The sequence below is a fragment of the Pelophylax lessonae genome (assembly GCF_965119305.1).
Source record: "Pelophylax lessonae genome assembly, chromosome: 3".
Taxonomy (NCBI): Eukaryota; Metazoa; Chordata; class Amphibia; order Anura; family Ranidae; genus Pelophylax; species Pelophylax lessonae.
Genome location: NC_138770.1, coordinates 456,437,939 through 456,465,035, shown reverse-complemented (window position 1 = coordinate 456,465,035; position 27,097 = coordinate 456,437,939). Strand labels below are relative to the sequence as shown.

Sequence of the window (27,097 nt, the reverse complement as noted above, 5' to 3'; positions counted from 1 at the left end):
AGTCCTGTTTCCCCAAGTTACACTCCAGCATCTGCAACACAACATTGGTTTTGGGGCTCAGGAATCCAACTCTGGAATCAAGTCAGTCCTTTCTTCCCCTCTTTTACAGATCATCAGGACAGATAAGAGCCTGTTGGGCTGAGAAAGAGTCCTGGGCCCCTGTTGATACAAGGGACATGGTCATTGGAGGCTCATCTCCCAATCGTGTACCTTGAGGTAATATAGCGGATTTTGCAGTGCTGCTCCATCCTGTTGGAGGGTCACCTGATCCACGCTTAGTTGTACATCAAATATAGAAGAACCAAAAATATTTATTCAGGATCAGTGGTACATCTGATCCTATCAAGGGTAGAACATGTTCCAGCCTTATCTACCTCTTACATTCCAGCTGTAAACAACTGGCAAAGTCATGAACCCATGGGAGTGGTGCCTACACACTGAGATATTCATGGACATGTATCACAGGTGGGGAATGCCAGTTATGAATCTGCTTGTCTCCAGATTCAAAGCTCTTCTAGAGGAAGCAGTGGATGCTCTTGTGACTCAGTGGAATAAATACACCCCGATTTATACCTTTTCCATCCTGTATTTTCTTCCTCATATGGCATTTCAGTGATCCTTAATGCTCCAGACTGGCCCAAACAGACAAACTACTCTGACCTTACAGTGTCCCCATGGGCTTCTGTCTTAAAGGACCAATTTACCGTCTTGCTTTATGGTCGCTGTCTTTAAAGCCATGCCTGTTGAAATTCAGGTTCTGAGACTTGGTCATCTCTGAATCGATTGCTATGATGCTAAAAGCCAGGAAGTCAACTTTCCTCAAAATCTATTACCTGATATGGAAGACTTACTTCACTTTGAGGCTCCAGGCTTCAAGGTTATAGGTTTCTCTGTGGGATGAATCCACTCCTTCCTACAGCTAGGTCTGGCCAAGCATTTGGCTCTCATCACCATCAAAAAGGTCATGTTTATGTTCCATCTATCTTGTTTCAGTGATTTGTGGTCTCTCACTCCTTGATTAAACCCTTTCTACAGGGAGTTTCTCATGTAGCTTCCCCCTGTTCACTCCCCAGTGAATTATTGCAATTTAAATCTGGTTCTCTCTGCCCTTTAGAAATCGCCATTTGAATCCATTGGTGACATTCCTCTCTTTCGTTCTCTCTACTCCCACCTACAAAGGGAATATTCTTTGTAGTTAATCACCTCTGCAAAAACAGTGACAGAACTGGTGGCCTTATACTGCAAGGAACCCTTTCTGGCTTCACAGAGACAAAATGGTGCTGAGGCTGAGAGTCTCCTGCCTAATGTGATATCTTAAACCATATAGCACAGGACACTGGCAAGCTTTTGAAGTCTTACCCCCTGGGCAACCCCCCCCTCCCCCAAACACCCCAGTTGTAAGTTTTTTGCTAGTGTCCTAGGGTGATGGACCTCTTCTATATGGAGAAATCACTCTCAGTTTATTTAGGTTATTATTTTATCTTCTGAATCTGCAATCCACTTCACTGTCTCATAATACAACAGAAGCAGTGTGGATCGCTGCAATTTCAGTAAAATCTTAGGAGCTATACCCGGACCCCATCCCATGAGTACAGCCTGTAATGTTGCTTTGGGCACTGTATCCTGTGTTGGAGCTCACCTAAGCTTTTTGTGCAACGCATGTAATTAGCTGCAGGGTGCTATATAGGTCTGGAGATGTAGTACATCCTTTTGAAACTCAGACCCTGACCCCTCCGGCAGTATTCCCACCATGACACATGAAGCCTGCACCCTAAATAGGGATCGGGAACAGATAAGGCCGGTCACCTTGCAATCCCTACCATTACCGTAACCCCACAATTCTGAACAGTATATCTTAATATTTTTAACTATTAGGAAGCTGGAACCGTGTTTGGAACTCACTTTACAGTGTAAGCTTTTCAAATGTTGTGCTACAATTTAGCTGCTCAGAGCTTAGACACAGGTGGATGATCCAGTGCACTACAGGTCGCATGCTTTACCTCCACATCCGCCCAAAGCTCCTTATAAAAAGACAGTCATGTACTTCCTCCCACCCCATTTCCAAAAGGACTTTGGTAAAGAATGGTCTGCACCCAGGCAGCTGTATTCTCCTTGGACAAGCTTACCCCACTGCTGCACCCTACTCCATGAGTACCCCACAGGGAATTACCCTCACCTGTAGCAATGGCAGAAACCAGGTGAAAGAGCCACAACAAAAGCTTAGGCAAACTTTTACTCTGCCGAAGCCCTGCACTATACTCAATCCCATAATGACAAGGCTTCCCTTGCACCAGATCATCACCCAATTTTAACACTTTTTCGAATTTGAGTTCTATCTCACACATTCAAAAAGCAGCCTACCTGAATAAAGCAGACTTTTCTGCAACTAGGTCAAAATTACTCAGACAACGAATAGCTTTAATACAGCCAAAACTATCCAGGGCTTAGAAACACCAGGCTCCTTCTCCAGCTCCAATATCTCTACCCGAGGTGGATCCTGATACGCCAACCATAGAAGGGGCAGGCATAGAACAGTATGAAAAGGAACTGAAGCTTCAGAAGAATTCTGCAATAAGTTTGCCAATGTTGATATGTTCACTTCTGCTGTGCGCACAAGCCTCAGCCTTCCTACACCTAAATCTCCCAAAATCTTGCCATACTCCTTTGGTTGCAAAGAGACCTGCTAAATCTAAAAACATTTCCTATTCATGAGCAAATAGAGTGGGCAATTTATGACAATTGGGTTAATCCAGAAAAGAGACTTACCTCTTCAAAAAACCATTGCTGAGCTCTATCCAAAAGAGAGAGGGGGGGGGGGGGGGGAGCACAAAAAACAGTTGGCTATTCCAGTGACCATGCCGTCTTGCATATCTTACTGAAACATGTGAAGATATTCCTTTACTCAGTTTCTGCAGCTAGCAAGTTTCAGACACTCTTAACCACTTAAGGACCAGGCCTATTTCTGACACTTGTTTACTAGTTAATATCAGTATTTTTTGCTAGAAAATGACTTCTAACCCCCAAACTGCCTCTCTGCCTCTCTGCCTCTCTGCCTCTCTGCCTCTCTGTGTGTACTTTTTAGCAAAGACTCTGGAGAATAAAATAGCAGTGGTAGCAATATTTTTTTGTCTCACAGAATTTTTTTCTATAATGTGAAAGATAATGTTACGCAGAGAAAATAGCTTCCCAACATGTCATGCTTCAAAATTGCGCACACTCGTGGAATGGCGACAAACAGTGGTACTTAAAAAATCTCCATAGGCGAAGCTTTAAAGTTTCTACAGGTTACCAGTTTAGAGTTATAGAGGAGGTCTAGGGCTAGAATTATTGCTCTCGCTCTAACGATCACGGCGATACCTCACATGTGTGGTTTGAACACCATTTAAATATGTGGGCGTGACTTGCGTATACGTTCGTTTCTGCACGTGAGCCCAGAGGGACGGGGCTCTTTAATTTCTTTTTTTTTCCTATTTTACCTTTTATTTTTACACTGTCCCCTTAAAAAAAAAAAAAAAAATGTTAGATCGCTTTTATTCCTGTTACATGAATGAAATGTTAAACATCCATTGTAATATAAAACATGCAATGTTAAACATCCCTTGTAATATAATAATAAGGACAGGTCCTCTTTAATTTGAGATATGGGTTCAAAAAGACCTCAGATCTCACATCTACACTAAAAAAGCAAAAAGGTCGGCTCTGGTAAGCGGGAGAAACGACCAGGAGGGGGGGTCCTCTCCTGCCACCCATAAAAGAACCCCGGTATTTAACAGAGTAGCGACGTATAACTGCGGCCGGTCCAAAAGTGGTTAAAGGCTTTTTTTTATACTTGCATGCCCAGTTTTGAAACCAGCTATCACTACAAATTTCTGTCTGCCAAACTGCAGCCAACTGTACTAGGCTATTGAAGCACCCACATAATCCTAAATTCCAATGCACTACATGATTTTGTATTCTGTAAAAGGGTTTGTCAAGTTGCTGAATATAGTTTGGTACGTTGTAATTTGTCAAGAAAAATTGTCAAGGATATGCCGGAGATTTTTTTTCTGGGCCCAATCTGATCTGTGCCAAATGCCTTCCCTAACCTTGGCATCATTTATTCTTGGAAACATCTGTCTGAAATAATGAAAACCTTTACCTTTTTCTTGTTCTTAGCTGTCACCCAAGTTAATGTGAAGTGGAGGCAAAAGTCTCTTTGGTGGATAAACAAGTAGTTCATGTGCCACATTTTCCTGTCCTGATACCAAGTTCTTTCAGTACTTGCTTTATGCAAGCTTCATTACTTGTCAGATCGCCACAGATACTCCAAGTTGTATTTGGTGTACTAGAAGTGCTTCAACAACAGTTACATATTTTTGTATATATTTTACTTCATGTGTATAATGCATAGCCAACAAGTATTGAAAAAACAGAAGATGTTCAAGAAGCAAAACCCTTGCTATCTAGGGTTTCCATTCACTTGTGCAGAATCTTGTGGCTTAAAGCCTGGTCAGCTGAAGCGGTTTGTAAAAGATGCCTCACTTGCAAGCTTTGGTGAGGCAAATTCATTAGAGATATCACAGAGGAAAGGTTCTTCTCCCACAGTGGAAAGCTCAAAAATTCCTATCCTCAGGAGCCTCTATCTACTTAAAACTCTAAGCACCTCAGCACTCTACCCAGGTCTCAACTTCGAAGTTTAGCCCTTCCTTTCGACGTAACATGGCCTATCAAGTCTTCCCAACGAAGAGACACCCCCACTCCTAAAGTTGGCCAAACATGGATTGAAATTTGGCCAGTTCAGAGACCAGCAAAGTTTCAATCTATGTGTAGCCACTGTGGTATATTTTTGCTCTATCCACACATAATTATATATATATATATATATATATATATATATATATATATATATATATATATATAGTAAGTGAGCTACCTTACCAACTAGCACTTTGCGGTGAAGTGGAGGGTTGCAGAGATCACCATACCAGTATCATTTGCACTTAGAAGACTTTACAGCACTATTGCACTTTTCCTTCTTTAAGCAGTATCACAGACTTATATTGAAGCAATTCACTATTACTTTGTATTACTGCATATTGTTTATTGGAAATTTTTTATCAGCATTATCACAGACCTTTAATGAACTAATACTATTGCATATTTAAATGTTTTAATCACTTTATATTGGCACTATTTATGCACTTTTTGTATTTTAATGCATGTGAGTTATTGCAATACTTCATAACATATTAGCACTTTACTGCACTAACCTTTAAAAAAGGTGATACCTTAATAATTTTTTCCATTCACCACTGCAGGATATAGACTGCAGCACTGATCTGTGTATTCTGATAGCAGGGAAGTCTCCCGATCTTCAGAATACAATGACACAATGAGGAGGATTCCTGCACCTGCATCAAATGTGTGGATGGAGGAATTGGGTCAGTTTTTTCATTTAACCCACTCAACTCAGAGTTGCAGAATGCCCTGAATCATCTCTTGTCCCAGAAACCAAAACCCAATGGAGGTGTTCATCCTATCTTGGACCTAAAATCCCTAAACAAAATATCTTTAAATTCCAAAATTTTGTTTGTGAGTCACAAGGTCAGCAATTGCCTCCTTGGGACGAGGGGAATATTTGTCACAAATATGCCGATAAGATATCCAAGATACCCACCTGCATATTCCTATAATACACTTCATTAGCACTTCACTTTGCAGCAGGAGACAATTCCTTCCAGTTTGGCACTCTGCCATTTTGGCCTAGCCTTTGCCCCCCTCCATTCACAAAGATCCTAGCACCTCTTTCTCTAAGAAGCTCGAATTTTCCTTCCAGTTGTCTGAACATGTCCACAGAACAATTCAGATGCTTCAGTTTTTCTATTGGTTCTCCAACCTTCTCTTTAGTTAATTCTGACATATGAAATTGCCTTCTGTCAGAATTCAAGATCAAGGCTAGAGATCAAAAGGAGACATCCTTATGCGAGATGGTTTATGAGAGTTCTGAGCCTCATGGTGGCCTCCTTCAAGGATGTTTATTCACCCAATTTAATTTGAGACTTCCCCAACACAACATCTTGTTGCCATGGAACAAGCACACTCCTCCTCTCATCCTACCCATGCTACTGTCTAGCTAAGCAAGCAATTCTCTAGCTTGGTGGTTCTCCAGCCCAAACTCAACATCAAAGAAGCCATTCCTTCCATGTTACCAGAAAGTCATAACAGATGCCAGTCTTTCAGACTAGGGAGGATTATTCCAGTCCCTCCCAGTTCAGGGAACATGATCATCATTCGAATCCAAGCTCCTAATCAACATCCTGGAGCTCAGAGTGATAAGGTTGACACTGCACCAATGCAGCTCCTTCTAAAGAGAACACCACAGCCCTTTAGGCACGTACAGATGCGAGGGTTGCGGTGAATGCCCTTTCATTAGGGTGTGTGCAGACTGTACACTGTTTCATGGGGAATGGTTTGTGCCCCACTTCCACGTAGCTTGTGCTATGGTGGGCTTAGTTTATCTCATGACTTGCGTCTGTGGGGCATTTTACATAGGCATGCGTGCGCACAGGCATGGTGAGCTTGAGTCTGTCGTGGCCATCTTGGTCTGCTGTAGGCATCCTGATGCGATTTCTGGGCACCTACACCCAATTAAAAAGGGGGCTATATAACATGAGGACAGCAGTAGGGCTCCTGGATCCTCTATCCCAGCCTTTTTCAACCAGGGTGGAATAAGCAGAATCCAAACAGGGAAGACCGCTCTAGGGGAGGCTGAAATCAGGTGCCGGTCGGATCCGCAATCCAGGATAGCTTCATACAACAAAAGGAATGACCGCACTTCCGATGAGTTTCAAAAAGGAGTGTCTTTATTCCACATCAATCGGCAAATACAGATACACACTGTGAGTGCAGGACAATCGGTGGACGCGTTTCACGATTGGATGTGTCGCTTATTCGTGATGAATAAGCGACACATCCAGTCGTGAAACGCGTCCACCGATTGTCCTGCACTCACAGTGTGTATCTGTATTTGCCGATTGATGTGGAATAAAGACACTCCTTTTTGAAACTCATCGGAAGTGCGGTCATTCCTTTTGTTGTATGAAGGGTGCCCAGGCACCCTGGTGTGCCTTGAGTTTTCTTTAGGGGTGCCTTTGCAAAATGCCTTAAAATTGCCCAAAAATTGTACACAAGCCAGCAAGTGGATGAAGGCTGCCTTTTAGCTACACTAAACCAAAGGTTTTCATTGTGCACTTGGAGCTGCCGGCATCCTAATGACCAATGGCATGATCAGTTGATAAGCTGGATGCCAGTTGCCAACATAGCATTCTTATTTGACCCTCCCCTACCCCTCTCCATCAGAGTTAGTGTCACATTAGCTGAGTGATGGAGAAAAACTGAGGGAGAAGAGAAACATTAGAATACTAGTCAGTACCAGTTTGTAAAAGTGTATTTGCTTTGGAACAATAAATCGCCTCTAATAATGGGTGTCCTACTTGGACTTGTGGATTTTGCCGCATTATGTAAAACTATTAGAAAATATTATATTTTAAAATGCGGTGCTTTAAGACTGTCCATAATTTTTAAAGGGTGCCTCGAAATTTTCCATCATTTTTAAAGGGTGCCTTTACTGAAAAAAGGTTGAGAAACACTGCTCTATCCTAACTGAGGGAGTTTTAGATTTAGGAACTTTCATTACAAGGTATGTGTATTTGTACATTCTGGCCAGTATCTATAGATATTTACAAGCTTGTGAGCACAGTTTCAGGTTTGGCTGTACTTTGATTACAGGACTGTGGACTCATTTGAAGGATTCACCTCTAGCCCTTACTGCATTGTCATTTTTACAGACCTCCCCATAATGGTTTATTATATCTGTTGCGATTATCATCAAAGTTTATATGAGTTTGGGAGAAGGCCCAATTCAATGAAAGACTGAAGTATCGGTTTTCTTACATCAGGTATTCATAAATCAGAACTATGTGGGTGCTCCCGTTTTATCTGCCAGCATTTAAGTGCAATGTACTTTGGCTAACTTGCTTGAGTATATCCTTCTGTCCGATACCTCTAGTATATACACTGGAGAATCCTACAGGATGCTGTGAACAAAAGCGCTCATCTTGCAAATGGCAAGTGTTGGAAATCTGTCCATGATTTATTCCAAGAAATGTGTCAGGTCACAAACTCACAAACGACCAGCATATGTCTATACTACTATGAAATGTTGCTTTGAAAGCAATGGTTATATTTTATCCTGGATCTATTTTATGATAGGTTGTGCAGCAGAATAGCATGAGTTTAAGTATTTACAATAAGGGAAAAATGTTATAGAAAATAACGGTGCCTCAAAAATCCCATCCTTTACACTAACATAGAATTATCTAACATTGAGGGGTGTGGCACTTTTAGGGGTGTGACCAAGGAGCCACCAGTGCGTCTGTGGCGTCAGCCAGAGGATCCCTTGACCTTGCCACAAACCTCTGAAACACCTCCGGGTGCAGGGACCACTCCCCCTGATCCAGCACCCGACGACTCAGTACTCCACTCTTGGGATATGCACAGCGTAAAGGGCTGAAAAAAAAATTCTGCCCATTCCAGGATTTCGCCCACCTCCCGGGGCCGCCAAGACACACTTGGTGCCCCCTTGATGATTGATGTATGCCACCACCATGGCATTGTCCAATTAAATCCAGACCGGGCAACCTTGCAGACAAGCCGTCCAATGACTCTGGCAAAGCTTTATAGCTCTGAGCTCCTAAATAGTTATCGGCAGCTTGGACTCTTCCACCGTCCAGGATCCCCAGCCTGACATCCTTTCCCCAGCACTCTCCCCAGCCTGACGTCCGTGGTTACTACCGTCCAATACAACGGCAGGAAGGACTTGCCTTGGCGAAGCTCTGACGAATGAAGCCACCGCAGAAGAGCAGACTTGGTGTTGCGACTCAACCGAATCAAAGTATCCAAGGATTTTGGATCCTTGTTCCATTTTACGAGAATCTCCTTTAGCAAGGGTCTCGTGTGGTACTGAGCAAACGGAACTGCCTCGAAGGTTGATACCATCAGACCCAAGGTTGGCATGCAAGTCCGCAGAGAGGACAGATTGTTTGCCAACAACAATCGGATTGCCCACTGCAATTTTTGCCACTTGTCCGGGAGAAGAAAGACGCTCGCCAAAGTCTAGAGTCAGGCCCATTGAATCCAGTCTCATTGAAGGTATCAGGGCAGATTTTTTAAAATTGATGTTCCAACCAAACTTTTGCAGTGTTCGGAAAGTGACAGTCCCTCCTCAATAGGAGATCGTCCAGGTACCCCAGTACTGAAATCCCCCGTTGGCACAGCAATGCCAACACTGGAGCCAGCACCTTGAAGACCCTGGGGGCGGAGGCGAGACTAGAAAGTAAAGCCGCAAATCGATAATGCTCCTCTCCTATAGCGAAGCGGAGAAAAACGCTGGTGTCCAGCGTAGATATGGACGTGTAGATATGCTTCCTTGATATCTATGGTGGCCAAAAAGTCTCCCTGGTGTATAGACGCCACTACCGTGTGAATGGACTCCATTCGAAACCTCCGTACCCGCACAAAGCGGTTCAAAGCCTTGAGGTCCAGGATTGGACGCACTTTGCCTTCCAATCTGGGCACAATTAACAGGTTTGAATAAAACCCCTGAAAACGTTCCTGAGATGGAACCCGCACAATCACCCTTTGCCACAGCAGATGTTGGACCGCCTCTCGGAGATCCATTAAACAATCTGGAGATAGGTGCAGAGTGGACAGGAAGAACTTGTCTGATGGTCGAGACCGGAATTTGATCTTGTACCCTGATTGGATCAGTTTGTGAACCCATTTGTCCTGAAACAAGAGAGTTCTTGGTTCTGGAAAGAAGCAAAGACACCCCCCCCCCCCACCCCAGAATCAGGTGAGGGCACCCCTTCATGCAGCCAAGGATTTGTCTGAAGATCCGGATTGGCCTGACCACATCTTCTTGGAACTCGCAGAAGACCTGAACGACTTTCCTTTTTCTTGCGACTCGCATGTACGAAAAAGCCACCTATGAGCAGTAAGAGAGTCTAGCACAAGGTGCCTTGCCCTTAGAGGATTGAGGGAGAAGAGTACTCTTCCCATCCGTAAGGCCTTTGATCAAATCATCCAAGGAGGATCCAAACAACCTCTCCCCCGTAAAGGGAAGGTCAAAAAGAGCCTTTTTGGAAGCCTGATCCACAGGACCAGCTTTTTAGCCACACCATGTGTCTAATAGCAATTCCCACTGCTGACACTCTGGCTACCAGTGGAGCCACATCCAGCGATGCATCGCATATATACAGAAGGGCTTGAGCCATTTGATCCAAGAGTTCAAATCAGCCCCGGGGAGAGCTGTTACATTTCCAAGACACCTTTTAGTAACTTCACCCATCCAGTGATGGTCTGCAACACCAGGGTGGTCACACAAATTGGTTTCAATATAGAGCCCACTATCACATGTAAATGGCGGGACAGAGACTAAATCCATCTATCAAGGGGGTCCGTAAAGGCCAGGGATTCTTCCACTGGGACCACAGTAGACTTATTCAGTCTGGAAACTTGATGATCCACCTTTGGTGGCACTGTCCACCAAGTGGAGACCTTATCCACAAAGGGATAACGGCGTTGGGCACCACTAACGTGCTTGATGTGCCCCCACTGTTTATTGACAATACTGTCAAAAAGTTCCGGACAGGGGAGCACTTTGCCCGATTTCTGAGATTTGCGGGTACCAAAAGACACCTGCTTTGCCAAACACTAGACTTATAGTTTCAGTGCGAGAAACTTTAAAAATGGCGTATAAGTGCTTTCGCCAATGCGCTTTCTTGACCAGCGGCTGCCGAGGACAGGTCCTCTTCGCCATCAGAATGCGATGACACAGAGCCACCAGGGTGGGGTGCGTCTGCCACATCTGCCTCTGAATCGGAAGATACAACAGAGGGGGGCGAAGGCAAAAGGCGCTTACGGCTAGTGTTACTTTTTAACCACTAAATGCAATGACACTAGGCTTTCCAAAACTGCTGTAAGAGCAGACAGGGGCTGCGACCCAGAAGGTTCCGCAGTCGCACTGAGGGGGTCTGTAGGTGAAATTTGTCCTGGGACTCCATGTTACTACATTTAAAAAGATGTAGTGTCACTTTAAAAAAAGTGGAAAAAACGCAATTGCACCGCTGCACTGGCGGTACAGCAAGTCCCAGCCTAACACAGTCTGCAGTGTGTGTGGGGAAACCCACAAGAGACCCCAAAAAAACTTTACCAAACAGATCAGGAGGCTTGCAGTAATGATCTGTACAGCAGAAAGAAATGATCTGGACACAGGAAGTGAAAGCATCTGGGTCATGCCTAGAGTGTCTGATGCTTTGCCTATGCTATCCAGCACCATGCTGGACCACAAGAAATTGGCCGCCGCATGCATTCCTATGGGGAAGATTTAGAAAATGGCTGTCCATACATTACAATGAGAGATTCTGACAGTAATGCAGGGCAAGTCTACAGCAAAATGGCGGCCCCAACGGCGCTCCATGCGGTCTCCAGAACCCCCAGGGGGGAGGGGGGTCAGTGACAAAGGCATCGGATGGTCCCCAGAAGGGAACCCCACCAGAAAAAATGCCCTCCCCCTGAAGAACAGCCGCAGCGGCCACAATATATCCGCCTCCCAAAGGTAGAAACCTGTAATGGGATGGGGGGGGGGGGGAACAGCTGAAGGGGGGCCTGGTATATCCGAGAGGCCAAGGGAACCGAGGGATACCCGAGGGTCTGACTATTCCACGTCCACCCCAAGATCGTCAGAGAAATGGGGGGGGGGGGGGCCTCTTACTCACCATACCACAGATCAGGTGGGCGCCACTACGAGCCGACTACCTCCCTCCCGGGATGAGGGTGCTGCCAGCCAAGGGGTACGCTGTGACTCAGGGCGTTCCAGGTCATCCGCATTCCAGTGAGATGGTTCACTCGCGGGCACGTCCCCGTCCATCTTGGCTTTGTCGTGGTGAGGCCTAGTGCTGGTCTATAACCTGCTCATGCTCGCTGGCCAGGCTGGGAGACCTTAAGGATCTAAAATATCCAGTCCGAACCCAGCCGGCTGTTGCTTGTAGTTCTCCAGGAATTCTACTTAAAAGACTAAAGTACAAAAAAGTTCTCAAAAAATAACAGCTAAGACTGAAGTCCCAGCAGGAAATTAGGTCCTACTCCTAAACTAGGCAGAAACAAACTAAGGGCTGTAGCAGAGTGTGTGGGGTTTTGCCTGCAGGGACAGCACCATAGGTGTGATGAAAACTTTTTCCTGCCTAGTGTCCTATTCCTGATGGGAGGAGCATAACCCAATGGCTAAGAAGACATGAAGCTGCATCTGCCAATGAACGATAGAGAAAATACAACAAAGAGAAAAACCTTGCTAACAGCCAAGTAACCTAAAGCAAGAATCACAAGGTAATTGGTATGGGCTTATTTTAGGAAGTGTAAGTTTGAAAGCAGGAGGTGGACCCCAACCTAGCCTGCCCAGGAGGCTTCATTCCTTCCTGATCCCTCTCCACCTTGCTCCACAGAGCAGGGATTGATTAGGAGGCTTGCTTGAGCACTTTGTACAGCCTAGGACCCTCAGCAGTATGCCCTCCGCTCCTGTAGCTTGTAGTATTTTCTAGTCCAACACTGCCCTGATTTCAGCCCCTTTTTGCAATCAATAACACACACCAGAAGGTATGTCTTCATCTGATGCCAGAATGGAGCCAGTGCCATCTAGGCCCTCCTCAATCTACCGTACAGCGTATGTGCCCAGAAACAGTATACATGACCACTGTTGCCACTACTGCATCAGAAGGAACAGGCCAACGAAAAACAGGCTGCTGGAGTTGCCTGCATCAGTCAAGCAACAAAGTCTTGCACATGCCTTCAGTGAAAAAAACCCTCAGGTATGTAACCTGACCTGGAACACAGGCATACTAGGACCTAGTCACCTGAGCGGGGCCTGATAACCACAATTATCAGAGCCAGGGGAAACAAAACAAACATGACAAAGCGTACCCCTGGATGGTCAAACAAAAACCAAGGATGAGGGGGAGGGAGGGGCGTTTTTTTAATCTTTCTGGTTCTCGTTATGGTTCCTGTTGAAGGCAGAACCAATCATCTCTCAAGTAGCTGTCCTGGAAGAGGAAAATCCTATTCTTTTGATTTCTATAGATACAAGATGAAGGACTACTGAGACATGGTACATGCCTGTGCTGGGCATCATTCAACTTGGAAGATGTAGGACGGCAAAAATAAATTACTATGTGACAGCATCAGGAAGTAGGTGGGCATTTTTGTTTTAAAAGCCCGTTGGGCGAATTAAAAAAAAAAAAAAAAAAAAAAAAAAAAAAAAAAAGAAGGGGTGGTCTTTTATTTACACTCAAATTTTCTATTATGCTTATGCAAAAGTTATAAATAAAATATAAATTCTATATAGTATGTGCCATTACCAGCATATGAATTTCAGCAAATATTAAAACACTTCTAGATATTATTTAAATCTTACTTGTCTCTTGATGGATACACCCACTTTAGTAGCTGTAAGACAAGAGCAGCAGTTATGGCTCCCACAATAAAAACTTCTATAAAGTTAATCAGGACAGGATATATCGCGTTCCAGATAAGACAGAGGTTTTCTCTCAGATCATCGGCAAATTGGCACATCACCTAGAGGATATCAGACAAAAGTAGTTTTACACACATCTGTTACGAAATGAATATATCTTAATATAGTAGCTAAGACTTAGGACTAAGGTGTTCATTACAGAAAGCACTCAGTGGACTGCCAATGCAGTGCTCAGTGGACTGCCAATGCATACCAGCAAACCTTGCTACTGTGCTTAAGAGATGGTAGGTCCACCTAATTTACAACAAGATTTTAGAGCATGCCTTACATGTAGGTGGTAGATCTGTTTTTACTCAAATCAGAATTGTACAACTTGCCTCTGCCTAATCTGACACCACTCAATTTAAAATCTTCAAAGACCGTTTTATATTGACTGGTAGTTGTGATAACATCTTAATTGTGATACTTTGATAAAGCAAGCCTTCTTAAAGTGAAAGACAACAGGGAGCCTAAAGTGGGTAATTAGGTTTACAAACTTTTGTATCATTTAATAGGAGTAGGCTAGAAATTATTGACATTTAACATGGAGGTGAATATATTCATCTTACATTTTGAATATATATGCTTCAAGTTCATCATTCCATCATCTCTAGTGCTTTATTTCCCCCCCCCCCCCCCAACAATACAGCAGATTATATTCATGCTCTACAAAAAGAACTAAAAAGTTTTTGACTATGCTGGTACGAGAAAGGGACCGTGAAACATTATAGTTAAAAAAAAAAAAAGATATTTCTTACAAAAAAGTAAAGAAAAAAATTACACACAATCCTACAAATCCGTGCTTATATAGATAATGCAGATCACCAATCAGAAACTACTTCAATGTTTCTTTGCTAACGAGTGAGGAGGTTGACATGTTTCGCAATTAATGCTTCCTCAGGATGTCAAAACATTGTAGTTTGCAAAGAAAAATAGTGGATCTATCCAAAAGAAAACCACAGCAAATTACATATCAATCAGAAACATAGTTTCTATCAACAATACTGTATTGTTCCCAAATCGTAACCAACCACTAATCTTACCATCAGGCAACCAAGGGTATATCATGTGACATAAGGATATCATGTGATGTGACAAAAGACGTAAAAAAATAGTAGTATCAAAGGGTGCTATTATGTCAAGACCTATAATAAGCAGCATAGGTGGATGGTAATTCGCTACTCTAGCATATTAATTTAATATCATACATACAACTTACTCTATAGGGCAGTGATGGCGAACCTTGACACCCCAGATGTTTTGGAACTACATTTCCCATGCTGCTTAATTACACTGCAGAGTGCATGAGCATCATGGGAAATGTAGTTCCAAAACATCTGGGGTGCCAAGGTTCACCATCACTGCTATAGGGTCTCTTCAAGAGATACATAAAGGATGTGGCCAAATCCTAAATGTATCATTCCATAGTAGAAGTAATAATCAAGCTTGATAGTCAGACATCCAGGGCATCACACTTCCCCTGCATATATATCTCTGCATGTGTAGCGTCAGGCCACAGTATAGGGTTTATAACAAATAATAAAAGACATCTAGCAAGATTCTATACATTCCTACATTATAGCAGCCCATCCTGTAACATGTTCTCAGAGGGCTCAATGCAATACAGTGATGATCGAAAGTTTGGGCACCCCAGGTAAAAATTTGTATTAATGTGTATAAAGCAGCCAAGGAAAGATGGAAAAATCTCCAAAAAAGGCATCAAATTACAGATTAGACATTCTTATAATATGTCAACAAAAGTTAGATTTTATTTCCATCATTTACACTTACAAAATAACAGAAAACAAAAAAATGGCGTCTGCAAAAGCTTGGGCACCCTGCAGAGTTAATATCTTGTACTGCCCCCTTTGGCAAGTATCACAGCTTGTGAACGCTTTTTGTAGCCAGCCAAGAGTCTTTTTCAATTCTTGTTTGAGGTATCCTTGCCCATTCTTCCTTACAAAAGTCTTCCAGTTCTTTGAGATTTCTGAGCTGTCTGTCACACACTGCTCTTTTAAGGTCTATCCATAGATTTTCAATTATGAGGTCAGGAGATTGTGAAGGCCATGGCAAAACCTTCAGTTTACGCCTCTTGATGTAATCCCCCGTGGATTTCGAGGTATGTTTAGGATCATTATCCATTTGTAGAAGCCATCCTCTCTTTAACTTCAGCTTTTTCACAGATGGCATCAAGTTACCATCCAAAATTTGCTGAAATTTTATTGAATACATTTTTCCTTCTACTCGTGAGATGTTCCCTGTGCCACTGGCTGCAATACAACCCCAAAGCATGATTGAACAGTTGGACAGAGGTTCTTTTTATTAAATTCTGTGCCCCTTCGTCTCCAAACGTACCTTTGCTCATTCCGGCCAAAAAGTTAAATTTTAACCTCATCGGTCCACAGAACTTGTTTCCAAAATGCATCAGGCTTGTCTATATGTTCATTTGCAAAGTTCAAACGCTAATTTTTGTGGTGAGGACAGAGGTTTTCTTCTGATGACTCTTCCATGAAGACCATATTTGTACAAGTATCTCTTTATAGTGGAATAGTGTACCACAACTCCAGTGTCTGACTGCACGATCCCTCCAGAAAGATCTGGCAAACGTGGGTTTTGAATTGTTTTTCTCACAATCCTGCGAGCTGTTCTGTCTGATATTTTTCTTGGTCTTCCAGATCTTGCTTTAACTTCCACTGTTCCTGATGACTACCATTTCTTAATTACATTCCGAACAGAGGATATTGACATCTGAAAATGCTTTGCTTTCTTCTTATAGCCTTCTCCAGCTTTGCGAGCATCAACTATTTTTAGTTTCAGTTTTCTAGGCAACTGCTTAGAAGATCCCATGGTGTTGATTGTTCGGGCAAGGTCAGATGAGTCTGGGCATTTAAAACCTTGGAGATTGACATCACCTGGTCTTCCCAGACGATGATTGAGCACAATCCATGACACTGGCAGGTCTCAGCCTTGCAAAGGGGGCAGTGCATGCTATAAATTCTGCAGGGTGCCCAAACTTTTGCAGACGCCATTTTTTTGTTTTCTGTAATTTTGAAAGTGTCAATGATGGAAATAAAATCTAACTTTTGTTGACATATTATAAGAATGTCTAATCTGTAATTTGATGCCTTTGAGATTTTTCCATCTTTCCTTGGCTTCTTTATGCACATTTACCACTTAAGCCCCGGAAGATTTTACCCCCTTCCTGACCAGGCCCCATTTTGCAATTCGGCACTGCGTGACTTCAACGGACGATTGCGCGGTCGTGCGACACTGTACCCAAACTAAATTTACGTTCTTATTTTCCCACAGAGCTTTCTTTTGGTGGTATTTGATCACCTGTGCGATTTTTACTTTTTGCGCTATAAACAAAAAAAGAAAAAAGCGTACATTTTGAAAAAACAACAATATTTTTCATATTTTTTTTATATGAAATTCCCCCCCCCAAAAAAAAAAAGTCAAAATCACATTTTTTTTAACATTTTTGGCCAATTTGTTTTCTGCTACATATGTTTGGTAAAAAAAAAAAAAAAAAAAAAAAAAAAAAAAAAATCACAATAAGCGTATTTTGATTGGTTTGCGCAAAAGTTATTGCGTTTACTAACTAAGGGAAAGATTTCTTTTTTTTTTTTTTTTTTAACGAGTAATGGCAGCGATCTGCGATTTTTTTTGCGGGACTGCGACATTGCGGCGGACAGATCGGACCCTTGACTGACATTTGACACTTTTGGGGTTACCAGTGACATTACTACAGTAATCAGTGCTATACATATGCACTATTACTGTAAAAATGACACTGGCAGGGAAGGGGTTAACTTTATTGGTGATCAAGGGGTTAAGTGTATCCCTAGGGGTGTGCTTCTAACTGTAAAGGGGTGTGGCTAGTGGTGTAACAGAGACATACGATCCTACATAGCAGGACCGTATGATCTGTTCTTACACAGGGGAGAATGACAGGCGGCTTTGTTTACATTAGCCGCCTGCCTTTCTCCCTCTCCACGGGGAGATCGTGAGTGACCGGCGGACATCGGGTCCGCCGGTCACTCGCGCGGATTACTTGGGGAGCAAGTGGGGGTGGGAGCACGCGCTCGCCCCCTAGAGCCTCACAGGCGAGCAACATAGTCCTACGTCACTTTGCCTGTGAGGTGCTGACCGCTGCCGTAAATAGTCGTGCGGCGGTCAGCAAGCGGTTAATACAAATTTTTACCTGGGGTGCCCAAACTTTCGATCACCACTGTATATATCGAATAGTGTGTCCGTAGGGCAAGTGACCAAGAGTTTCTTCTCTTACCTTGTGAATATCAGCAGCACTCATAGCACCATACACCATTGCTCCATGAGTTTGGCTTCTATTTAAGGCTCTATTTGGCGCCAAACCATCCCCTTAATCAGCCGTAATATACAAAATGTGTGTCCCTGTGTGGCGGAAAGTATCTTGTTTACTTCTGCCCTTATACAAGGAAAGGTAGGTACATCCCTCTCCCAACATCCACCTTCATCTCTCAGATGTAAGGCGTCATGGGCCGGACGTCATTGCTGATGTTCGCCCATGCGAAGAGCCTCCACTAGTGCGATATGTAGGGTAGGAGAACCGGGTAGGAGGTTTGTGAATAGAAGAGGCCACACAGGTATGCAACATCTCAGAACTATTGAAGTCAAGTGGACTCCAAAAACAATGTCACACAGAGAAGGTTGTTAGTTCTGTAAAACTGCTATGGGATTTTGTTAACGTGTACCTAAACTCAGTTGCATCAAAGTTCTCAAACATCGCCTCACCTTATAGGATGAATCTGGGATCACTGCTTGAAGTGGGGTTTCTGGAAGCTTTCCTGGAAATGGATCTTCATCCATAGTTGTGTTCTGTCTTAAATTATACTCCCTGGTGGTTTCCTGTGGAACACGGTCACCTGCTGGAGAGAAAGGTCAAATACAGAAAAAGGTCTGGAGAGAATCAAGGAAGCTTTCCTTACTAAACTCACCTTAAAAGTGGTAAATTGTCTAGCTGTCATGCTGACAGATTTTGAGTCCCTGATCTGAAACTTGTATGCAGAGGATTACTTCTGACTTTCCCAATCTGCATACTTGTCCCAGATCTGAGAGTGGGAAATGGCTAATATCAGAGGATAAGCATTTTGAGGTCTGCTTTTCTTTCTGAAGAAATGTCTATAGAGAAATACACAGAATCTGCCATGGCCAACTCCTTTTTACTAAGGGAGCAAGGTGGCTAGATGACTGCATATCTGCAAAACAGATCATCTTCCAATCAGTAAGACAGCAATACACATTAGTAAAGACCATTCCCTTACCATACACAAGTTCAAGGCTCATACAAGGCAGATATATCCCCCTCCTAATCCAGGGATAGCAAATACCTCCACCTCTTTTATTAGTGTGTGTGTGTGTGTGTGTGTGTGTGTGTGTGTGTGTATATATATACACATACACACACATACATATTATATATACACACAGTGGGTATGGAAAGTATTCAGACCCCCCTAAATTTTTCACTCTTTGTTATATTGCAGCCATTTGCTAAAATCATTTAAGTTCATTCTTCTTCCTCATGAATGTACACATAGCACCCCATACTGACAGAAAAACACAGAATTGTTGACATTGTTGCAGATTTATTAAAAAAGAAAAACTGAAATATCACATGGTCCTAAGTAGGGCTGGGCGATATGGCTGAAAACTGTATCACGATATCAGTGTTTCATATCGGTCGATATCGATATATATTGATATTTTTTATTACCCATTTAAAATAAGGACCCTAGGGTTAGAATGCAGGGCGGCGGGCATGGTGCAGGAGAATGCAGGGTACTGGCATGGTGCAGGAGAATGCAGGGTGACTGGCATGGTGCAGGAGAATGCAGGGTGCAGGAGAATGCAGGGTGACTGGCATGGTGCAGGAGAATGCAGGGTGGCTGTCATGGTGCAGGAGAATGCAGGGTGACTGGCATGGTACAAGAGGATCCGGGGTTGTGGCTTGGGGGTCCAGCCAGTTCTTATTACAGTTCTTGAAAGTACTTTATGCTGCCTTGTGCAGCCAGCCCCCACACCCTGGGGGTCCAGCCAGTTCTTAATTGTTACAGTTCTTGAAACTAGTACGTTTTTATGCTGCCTTGTGCAGCCAGCCCCCACACCCTGGGGGTCCAGCCAGTTATTACAGACAGTTCTTGAAACTTTTTTATGCTGCCTTGTGCAGCCAGCCCCCACACCCTGGGGGTCCAGCCAGTTCGTAGTCCGCCGCACAGTAACCACCTAACTCCCCACCCAGTAACGGACCACCGCCTTGCGCCGCGCTGTGATGATCGGTACAGAGAACTCCCCCGGCCTGGATGTGACGTCAGTCAGCTGCCGGGAGAGGAAGCGGGCGGTGCGCCTGTACCTATCCTATCACAGCCCCTGGCCAGTACGCACCGCCCGCTTCCTCTCCCGGCAGCTGACTGACGTCACATCCAGGCCGGGGGAGTTCTCTGTACCGATCATCACAGCGCGCCCGCAGCTGACGTCACATCCAGGCGCGGCGCGAGGCGGTGGTCCGTTACTCTAAAAATGGCTGTCCACCAACGTTTACCATCCAACCTGACAGAACTGGAGAGGATCTGCAAGGAGTAATGGCAGAGGATCCCCAAATCCAGGTGTGAAAGACTTGTTGCATCTTTCCCAAAAAGACTCCTGGCTGTATTAGATCAAAAGGGGGCTTCTACTAAATACTGAGCAAAGGGTCTGAATACTTAGGACCATGTGTTATTTCAGTTTTTCTTTTTTAATAAATCTGCAACAATGTCAACAATTCTGTGTTTTTCTGTCAGTATGGGGTGCTATGTATTCATTCATGAGGAAAAAGAATGAACTTAAATGATTTTAGCAAATGGCTGCAATATAACAAAGAGTGAAAAATTTAAGGGGGGTCTGAATACTTTCCTTACCCACTGATTATATTATTTTATATATATATATATATATATATATATATATATATATATATATATATATATATATATATATATATATATATATATATATATATATATATATATATATATATATATATATATATATATATATATATATATATATATATATATATATCTTCCTCACCCGGCATTACCACCAAGTAATCTATCCATGACCAGATGCGCCGGATCTAACCCAGGTGCATCCAGCCACAGTCCCCATAGTCTCTCAAATTTACGTATACCCCCCATATGCTGATAGATTATTTTTTCTATTCGGAGCATATTACCAACGTTATTGATCCACTCCCTAACCGTAAGAGGGCTCTCCGACTTCCAGTGCACCATAATCAATTTACGTGCTAGAAATAGGGATTCAGTCATCGCCTCTGGTATGTTCCTCTAACTCAAAAATCATGCAATAAATTGAGCAAACATGGTTTAGGAGCCAGAGGGATAGAGGACTGAAATATCCTGTTAAGAGTGTTCAACATCCCCCTCCAATAGGAGTGCAACTTTGAGCACCTCCACAGCAGATGAATCAGATCTCCGTGGTCCTGCTCACACCTAGTGCATTTGACGTGGACGCCCAGCCCATGACATGTAATCTGTGGGGGGTGCAATATATCCTCAGTAGTATATATAGTTGCATTAAAGTGGAGTTCCACCCTGTTTCACAACTTTAAAGTTTTAGTTCGGGCTGTCCATTCTAAAGAACAATTGGGCTTTTTTTTTTTTTTGGAGTTTCTTACCTTATTTTTAGTTCATTGTAATGTTACTTCCTCCCCCCCTTCTCGGCCGTGGCCGCCGTCGTCACTTGTTTCCTGTTTCACCTGTTTCGCAATGCCTCATGGGAGCTGTTTGTAATCGCTCCCAGAAGGCAATGACGTGGAGGCCGTGCAATGTAATAGATGGAATGTACACTGATAGAGGCAGCACTGTCAAGGGGGTAGCAATGTGATGGCAGAAATGGTGTGCAATATCATAGCAGCACTGTGATGGGGGAAACGTGATGGCAGCATTGTGAAAGCAGACCTGTGATGGGGGCATTATTATTGGTGAAATGTGAAATAGCTGGCAGTGTGTTTCTATCTGACACTCTCTTGTGTCTTCCTGGAGGCAGGGAAGGGATATAGAGGGCGGCAACTTCCTCCTAAGCCAACGTTTCTATAGCAACCTGTACTATGCCTAAAGCATAGTACTGCCCATGTGCGGGATTTCCTGCTGCATTCTGGGTAGCCAGAATGAACAGCAAGCAGGAAGGTGGTCACCAAGTCTTACACTGCAGCTTCAGATGCCCTTAGTAAAGATGACAACGCACAGGCAGCAGTTTTAAAAGTAAGATTTTCACTAAACAAATACACTGTTCAACACAAATATCCAAATAGCGGTTTTGTCAAGCGAGATGTATTAACATTAATGGGCTATTTTTGTTGAAAAAATTATTCTGAGGGTGGAACTCCACTTTAATCTTTGTGAAACATTTAGAGAGCTGATCGATACCGCCTGTAGGGCCTCTTCCCAAGCTTCCTCTAAAATCGGTCCCCTATCCCCTCCCATTTGGCCAGCACACTGAGAGGATGCCTTTTCAGAAATGTTTGCAGCAGTACACAATATCATTGAGATATAATCCCCCTTGGAATTATTAGCCTCTTTGATCAAACTAAACAGTGGTGTAGGAGACAAAGACCACTCAGAAGATCTATCCTGAGCCAATATGGCATGTCCTAATTGTAAGTAATAGAAACGGAAAGAGGGCAGCAAAGCAAACCTCTCCTGTAATGCCTCAAAAGACGACAAAGTGCCATTTTGAAAAATGTATCTCATATAGAACACTCCATATCTCTGCCACAACGCCCCATGCTGCAACTTAGCTATTTTGAGGTAGGACCCATTGAACCATATGGGGCTAAACTCTATACATATATCCTATCACTCCCTGAAGGTATCTAGCTTTATTCCACATCTTTTGGGAATAAGTTATATGTCAAGAATGCTTTGTGTGGCTTTTCGAAGGCCTGAGCCTCTAGAGCCTCCAGGACAGATGTACCTTGCACAGTGTATAACATTATAGCCTCGGCCGAGCTGCTATCGGAAGCTTCCTGTTCCACTGGTCCCTGCCACAGGCCTGTCAAATGCTGCAGCTGGGCTGCTATATAGTAGAGCCAGGGGTTTGGCAACGCTAGCCCTCCCTCATCCGTGGGATGCTGCATAGACTCCGGTTAAATTTGGGGAGGGTGATATTTCCAAATTATATTACGGAATAGGGAGTTTACAGTTCGAAAGGTTTTGAGAGGGACCACTACTGGTGAATTATGGAGGGCATATACTGTAGCAACTGGGGCATAAGGATCATCAAATTGATTTACCCATCCTGCTACTGACAGTTGTAGAGATTTCTAAGTTTTAATATGGCCTCTAAACCTTTGAAGCAATGGACAAATATTGAGCCTTCCATACTCCTGAATATTAGGCGTCACCTGTATGCCCAGATATTTAAAAGAGATAGTTAATGGTATGGAACCCTGTAACTCTACACGCAAACTATTCCCAGTGTCAATGAGCATTAGAGCTGATTTTGTCCAATTTATGTTAAGACCCAAGTAGGCACCAAACTCTGCTATGGTGGACATGGTCTCCTTGAGAGAAACCTCTATGTCTCCAAGCAGAATCAATGTATCCTCCGCATATAACATCACTCCGCAGAAGCCCACGATATCCGGATTATCCCTGATCTTTATTGCCATAGGCTCTATGGCTAGGGCAAAGAGCAAGGGTGACAAAGGACACCCCTGTCTCGTGCCCCTTCCCAAGGAAAAAGTGTGAGACATTCTACCCGATGCCCGAATAGCCGCCTGAGGACGATAATATAGCAAACGTACCCAGGTGATGTCATTTTCACCAAACCCAAACTGCTGGAGCACCACCCAGAGATACCTCCACTCTATGCTAATCAAAGGCCTTCGTAGCATCCAGTGTAAGCAAAGCCCTCTGTCCCATATTGTCAGCCGGAGACTGCATATTGAGGAAGAGTCTCCTTAGATTTACCACTGTGGACTTATTTGGCATAAATCAAGTCTGGTCTGGGTGTACTATAGACGTAATAACTCTATTAAGTCTAAGTGCCAATACTTTGGCTAAAATTTTGATGTCACTCTGCAGCAATGAAATGGGCCTATAAAAACCTGGATCCGTAGGCTCCTTGCCGGGTTTTAGGATTAAAACAATATTGGTCTTGGACAGACAACGGCAAGGTCTGTTGCTCCCTGGCAGCATTGAACACCCTTAATTGTGGAAGGAGTCAAACAGCGTACTGCCTATAAATCTCTACAGGTAGTCCATCCTCCCCAGGAGCTATACAGTTAGGGAAGGAGCCAACAGCTGTATGCAACTACTCTAGAGTGAGAGGCAAGTCAAGGTCTTCCCTCTGGTCCAGCATAAGTTGTGGAAATTTAATACTATTCAGGTAATTGTCCAGATCCACCGGAGCATACTCAGTCGTAGGAAGGTATCGTTTTTCATAGAAATTGCTAATGCTAATTCCTGCAGGATTAGGTCAGGGGAGTGAACCAATGTACCCTCCGGAGATTTTATTGCTCCTATCGCAGGGGAACGTAGCTGGGAATTGGCAATCCTAGAATAAAGCCTGCCGGTGCTCTCCCCATCCTCAAAAAATGACAGTCTGGAAAAAAATCTCTTCTCCGCTGAGGACAGCAGCCTATCACAGGCAGATTGAGCTATCATCCCCCCCTGGTCTGGTCAGTGGGGTTCCTTACATACCGCATCTCCAATTTGTGAACCCTCGTCTCCAACTCCTCCCTCAACCCAGAGGCGTGTCGTTTTACCTTAGTAATTTCTCCAATAAGGAGTCCCCTCAAATATGCTTTATTACGCATCCCACTGAGCCAGTGTAGCCTCTGCAGAATCCTGGCCGTTGAAAAACTCCTGTATGCTCTGCCCCATCTCCTCATGTGATGAAAATAATTTCAGCCAGAAGGCATTGAATTTCCAGGGCGTCCTGGACAGGTTCGAGGAGGGGCCACAAGCAGATGCATCACCATATGTGAATGGTCTGACACACTATGGGTCTATACACCACGTTCGAGATGGATGGGAGCATGGCCGAGTTAAATATCGCCAGGTCTATCCTGGACAGAGTACCATGTGTTTTGGAAAGCATGAGAAATGCCTGTCCGCAGGGTATCTGCCTCCAGAAATCCACCCACCCCACCTCATTCAGTAATCTGAGCAGGGGAGACCCCCTCGATGCAGCAGAAGTCTGCAAAATCAGGTGTCTGTCCATAGAGGGGCTCAGCCAACAGTTAAGTCTCCCACAAACAACGGTAGGTCCAGGCCTCCCCTCCAAATAAGACAGCAGAAGTTGGAGTACCACCATCGTGAACGGAGGAGGGATGTACACACAAACCAGTATACAATGAAGGGACCCATACTCCTGGAAGTCAATCGAGCCACTCCCCTGGAAAAGGAGGTGTGAGTGGAGTGGTATGCTCTTCCCACCCACGAGTATTTAAGACAATTTTGAGTCTCCTGGAAGCATAAAATAGCAGGTTAGAATTTTTTTAAACATGTAAATATCATCATACGCTTAAGAGGGGAGCATAAACCTCGAATGTTCCACGAGACTACAGGGACCTCAGCCATTGTATACAGTCATAAGTAAAAGGCCACCACGTATGGCCTATGGTCCTGGAGCCTGCAATATTCGTAGAAATTGAAGCACAAGATCATTATAGCCTGAAGGCCAATAGTATGGCAAACTTGTAGGAATATTCCTCCATCTTCTCTCTTGCTTGAAAACGGCTGTAGTCTAGCTGCAAACACGGCACAATAGTGCCATCATCAGTGAGTTGGTAAGGGCAGGTTCGCCCATAAACAGAAACAGGCATAAATGCCACAGAACAAAACTTTTGGCCATCAACAGGACCGGCCCTGTAATCACAGAGTCTGACAGAAGGAAGTACAATGCACCTCCCTCTCTCATTCCGAGGTGGTAATGCACAAAGTGGTAAATCATGATATAGCTCGCGGTTCAGTGTACCATATTCTGTCTCCCAGCAGAATGGTAACTTAGATGAAAAAGTGAACCTATTAGAGCTCAACGTGAATGGGTGACAAAGCTTTTCAGATTGGAAAGATCTGTCCAATATCAATCCCCTTTCTCGTTGTTCATGCGGCGATGCAGGGTTTGCTTATTATGTTCTAGCCATGTAGCAGCATCCTTAGCGGAGTCGAAGAACTGTGCCTGCCCATTAGCAGTGACACGCAACTTTGCAGGGTAGAGCTTCGCATAGAGAAGTTGCAGGATCCTTAGTTGCCTTTTTACATCAGCAAACTAGTCACAACAACGTCTCTGCACTGCAGCAGAGAAGTCTGGATAGAAGAATATTCTAGTACCATTCTGTTGAATGTTGGCCCATTCCCTTGCACACCGCAAAACTGCTTCTCTGTCTCTATAATGCAGAAGACGTGCAAAGTAAAGTAAAGTAAGGTGAGAAAGCCTCCTTCCCAAATAGGTCGATTAACCATCCCCTCCACAAATGAAGTGGGGTCTTTTCCCTCAGTTTTTTCTGGTAGCCCAACATGGCATATGTTGTTGCGTCGCAAACAAGTTTCTATATCATCCGCTCGATTTTTGGTTTCTTGGGCTAGCTGGTAAGCAGCGTGATCCTCCCTGGTCACAGGCAGCAGTTTTTCCTCAAGTTCACTAACCCTGCTCTCCAAAGCAGTCGTTCGTTCACAGATTTTTTGAAGATCCCGACGCACCAGGGACACCTCCTCTCTCAGATCCCCAAACTGATCTTTAAGTGTGTGGACGCCGTGCACACATATTAAGTGCACATGTACTGCACTTAATATTTAGGCCAAAGTTGGTTGCCCCTGTTTATCTGGATCTGGAGACAGGAAAGGTATCAAAGCTGCATTCCTGCCTGCATCATTGTCCTGTGGAATATTTACAGCCACATGTCCCTGTGTCTCCTGCTCTTCCCAGTGAGATGTCCCGGCCTGCTCCTCCATGGCTTTATCAGCTGCCACCATCATTTTTTAAGTGTAATAAATCATGTCCCTAGGGGGGTCCTTACCCGGATTTCTCTTGGTCTTTTAATTGCTGCCATCCTTAGCTTTTTCAGCTGCCTGAGGCGTGCGTGGCACCAAGGCCGGGGCATCGAAATCTTGGATCACCGAACCCGCGGAATCCTCTTTTTTTTGTGATTCCTCTGGTGCAGAGGGCCGGTGGGTGGGACCAGGAGGTGGAGCGGGTCAATAGCCAGCTGGTAAGCCTGAGATCTCCGGTGGATTACTGCTGGGAGAGGATCAAAAGGCTGTGCTGCAGTGGAGCTGTGAGAGACACGTCCTCTCACATGCTGGACTTGGCCACGCCCCAATTTTCTATTATCCTTTAAAAGGTAAAATAAAATCCTAAATTTTGGGTTGTCCCCAGAAAAGTAATAGAGGGGAAATATTCCAATGGGGACACTACTTCTGGTGGCCTGGGGGTCTCCATGGAATTCCC

General features: G+C 44.0%; 1 protein-coding gene across 1 annotated transcript in view; it reads right to left on the bottom strand.

Moving 5' to 3' along the window:
- GINM1 (glycosylated integral membrane protein 1) overlaps positions 1-27,097 on the bottom strand; it is a 118,764-nt gene that overhangs the window by 10,930 nt on the left and 80,737 nt on the right. Inside the window, exons 6-7 of the mRNA XM_082251592.1 lie at positions 18,377-18,510; positions 13,505-13,665 (exon numbers count right to left, since the gene is read on the bottom strand). Coding sequence (XP_082107718.1) covers positions 13,505-13,665; positions 18,377-18,510 — 295 coding nt within the window. The remainder of the gene's footprint in view (positions 1-13,504; positions 13,666-18,376; positions 18,511-27,097) is intronic.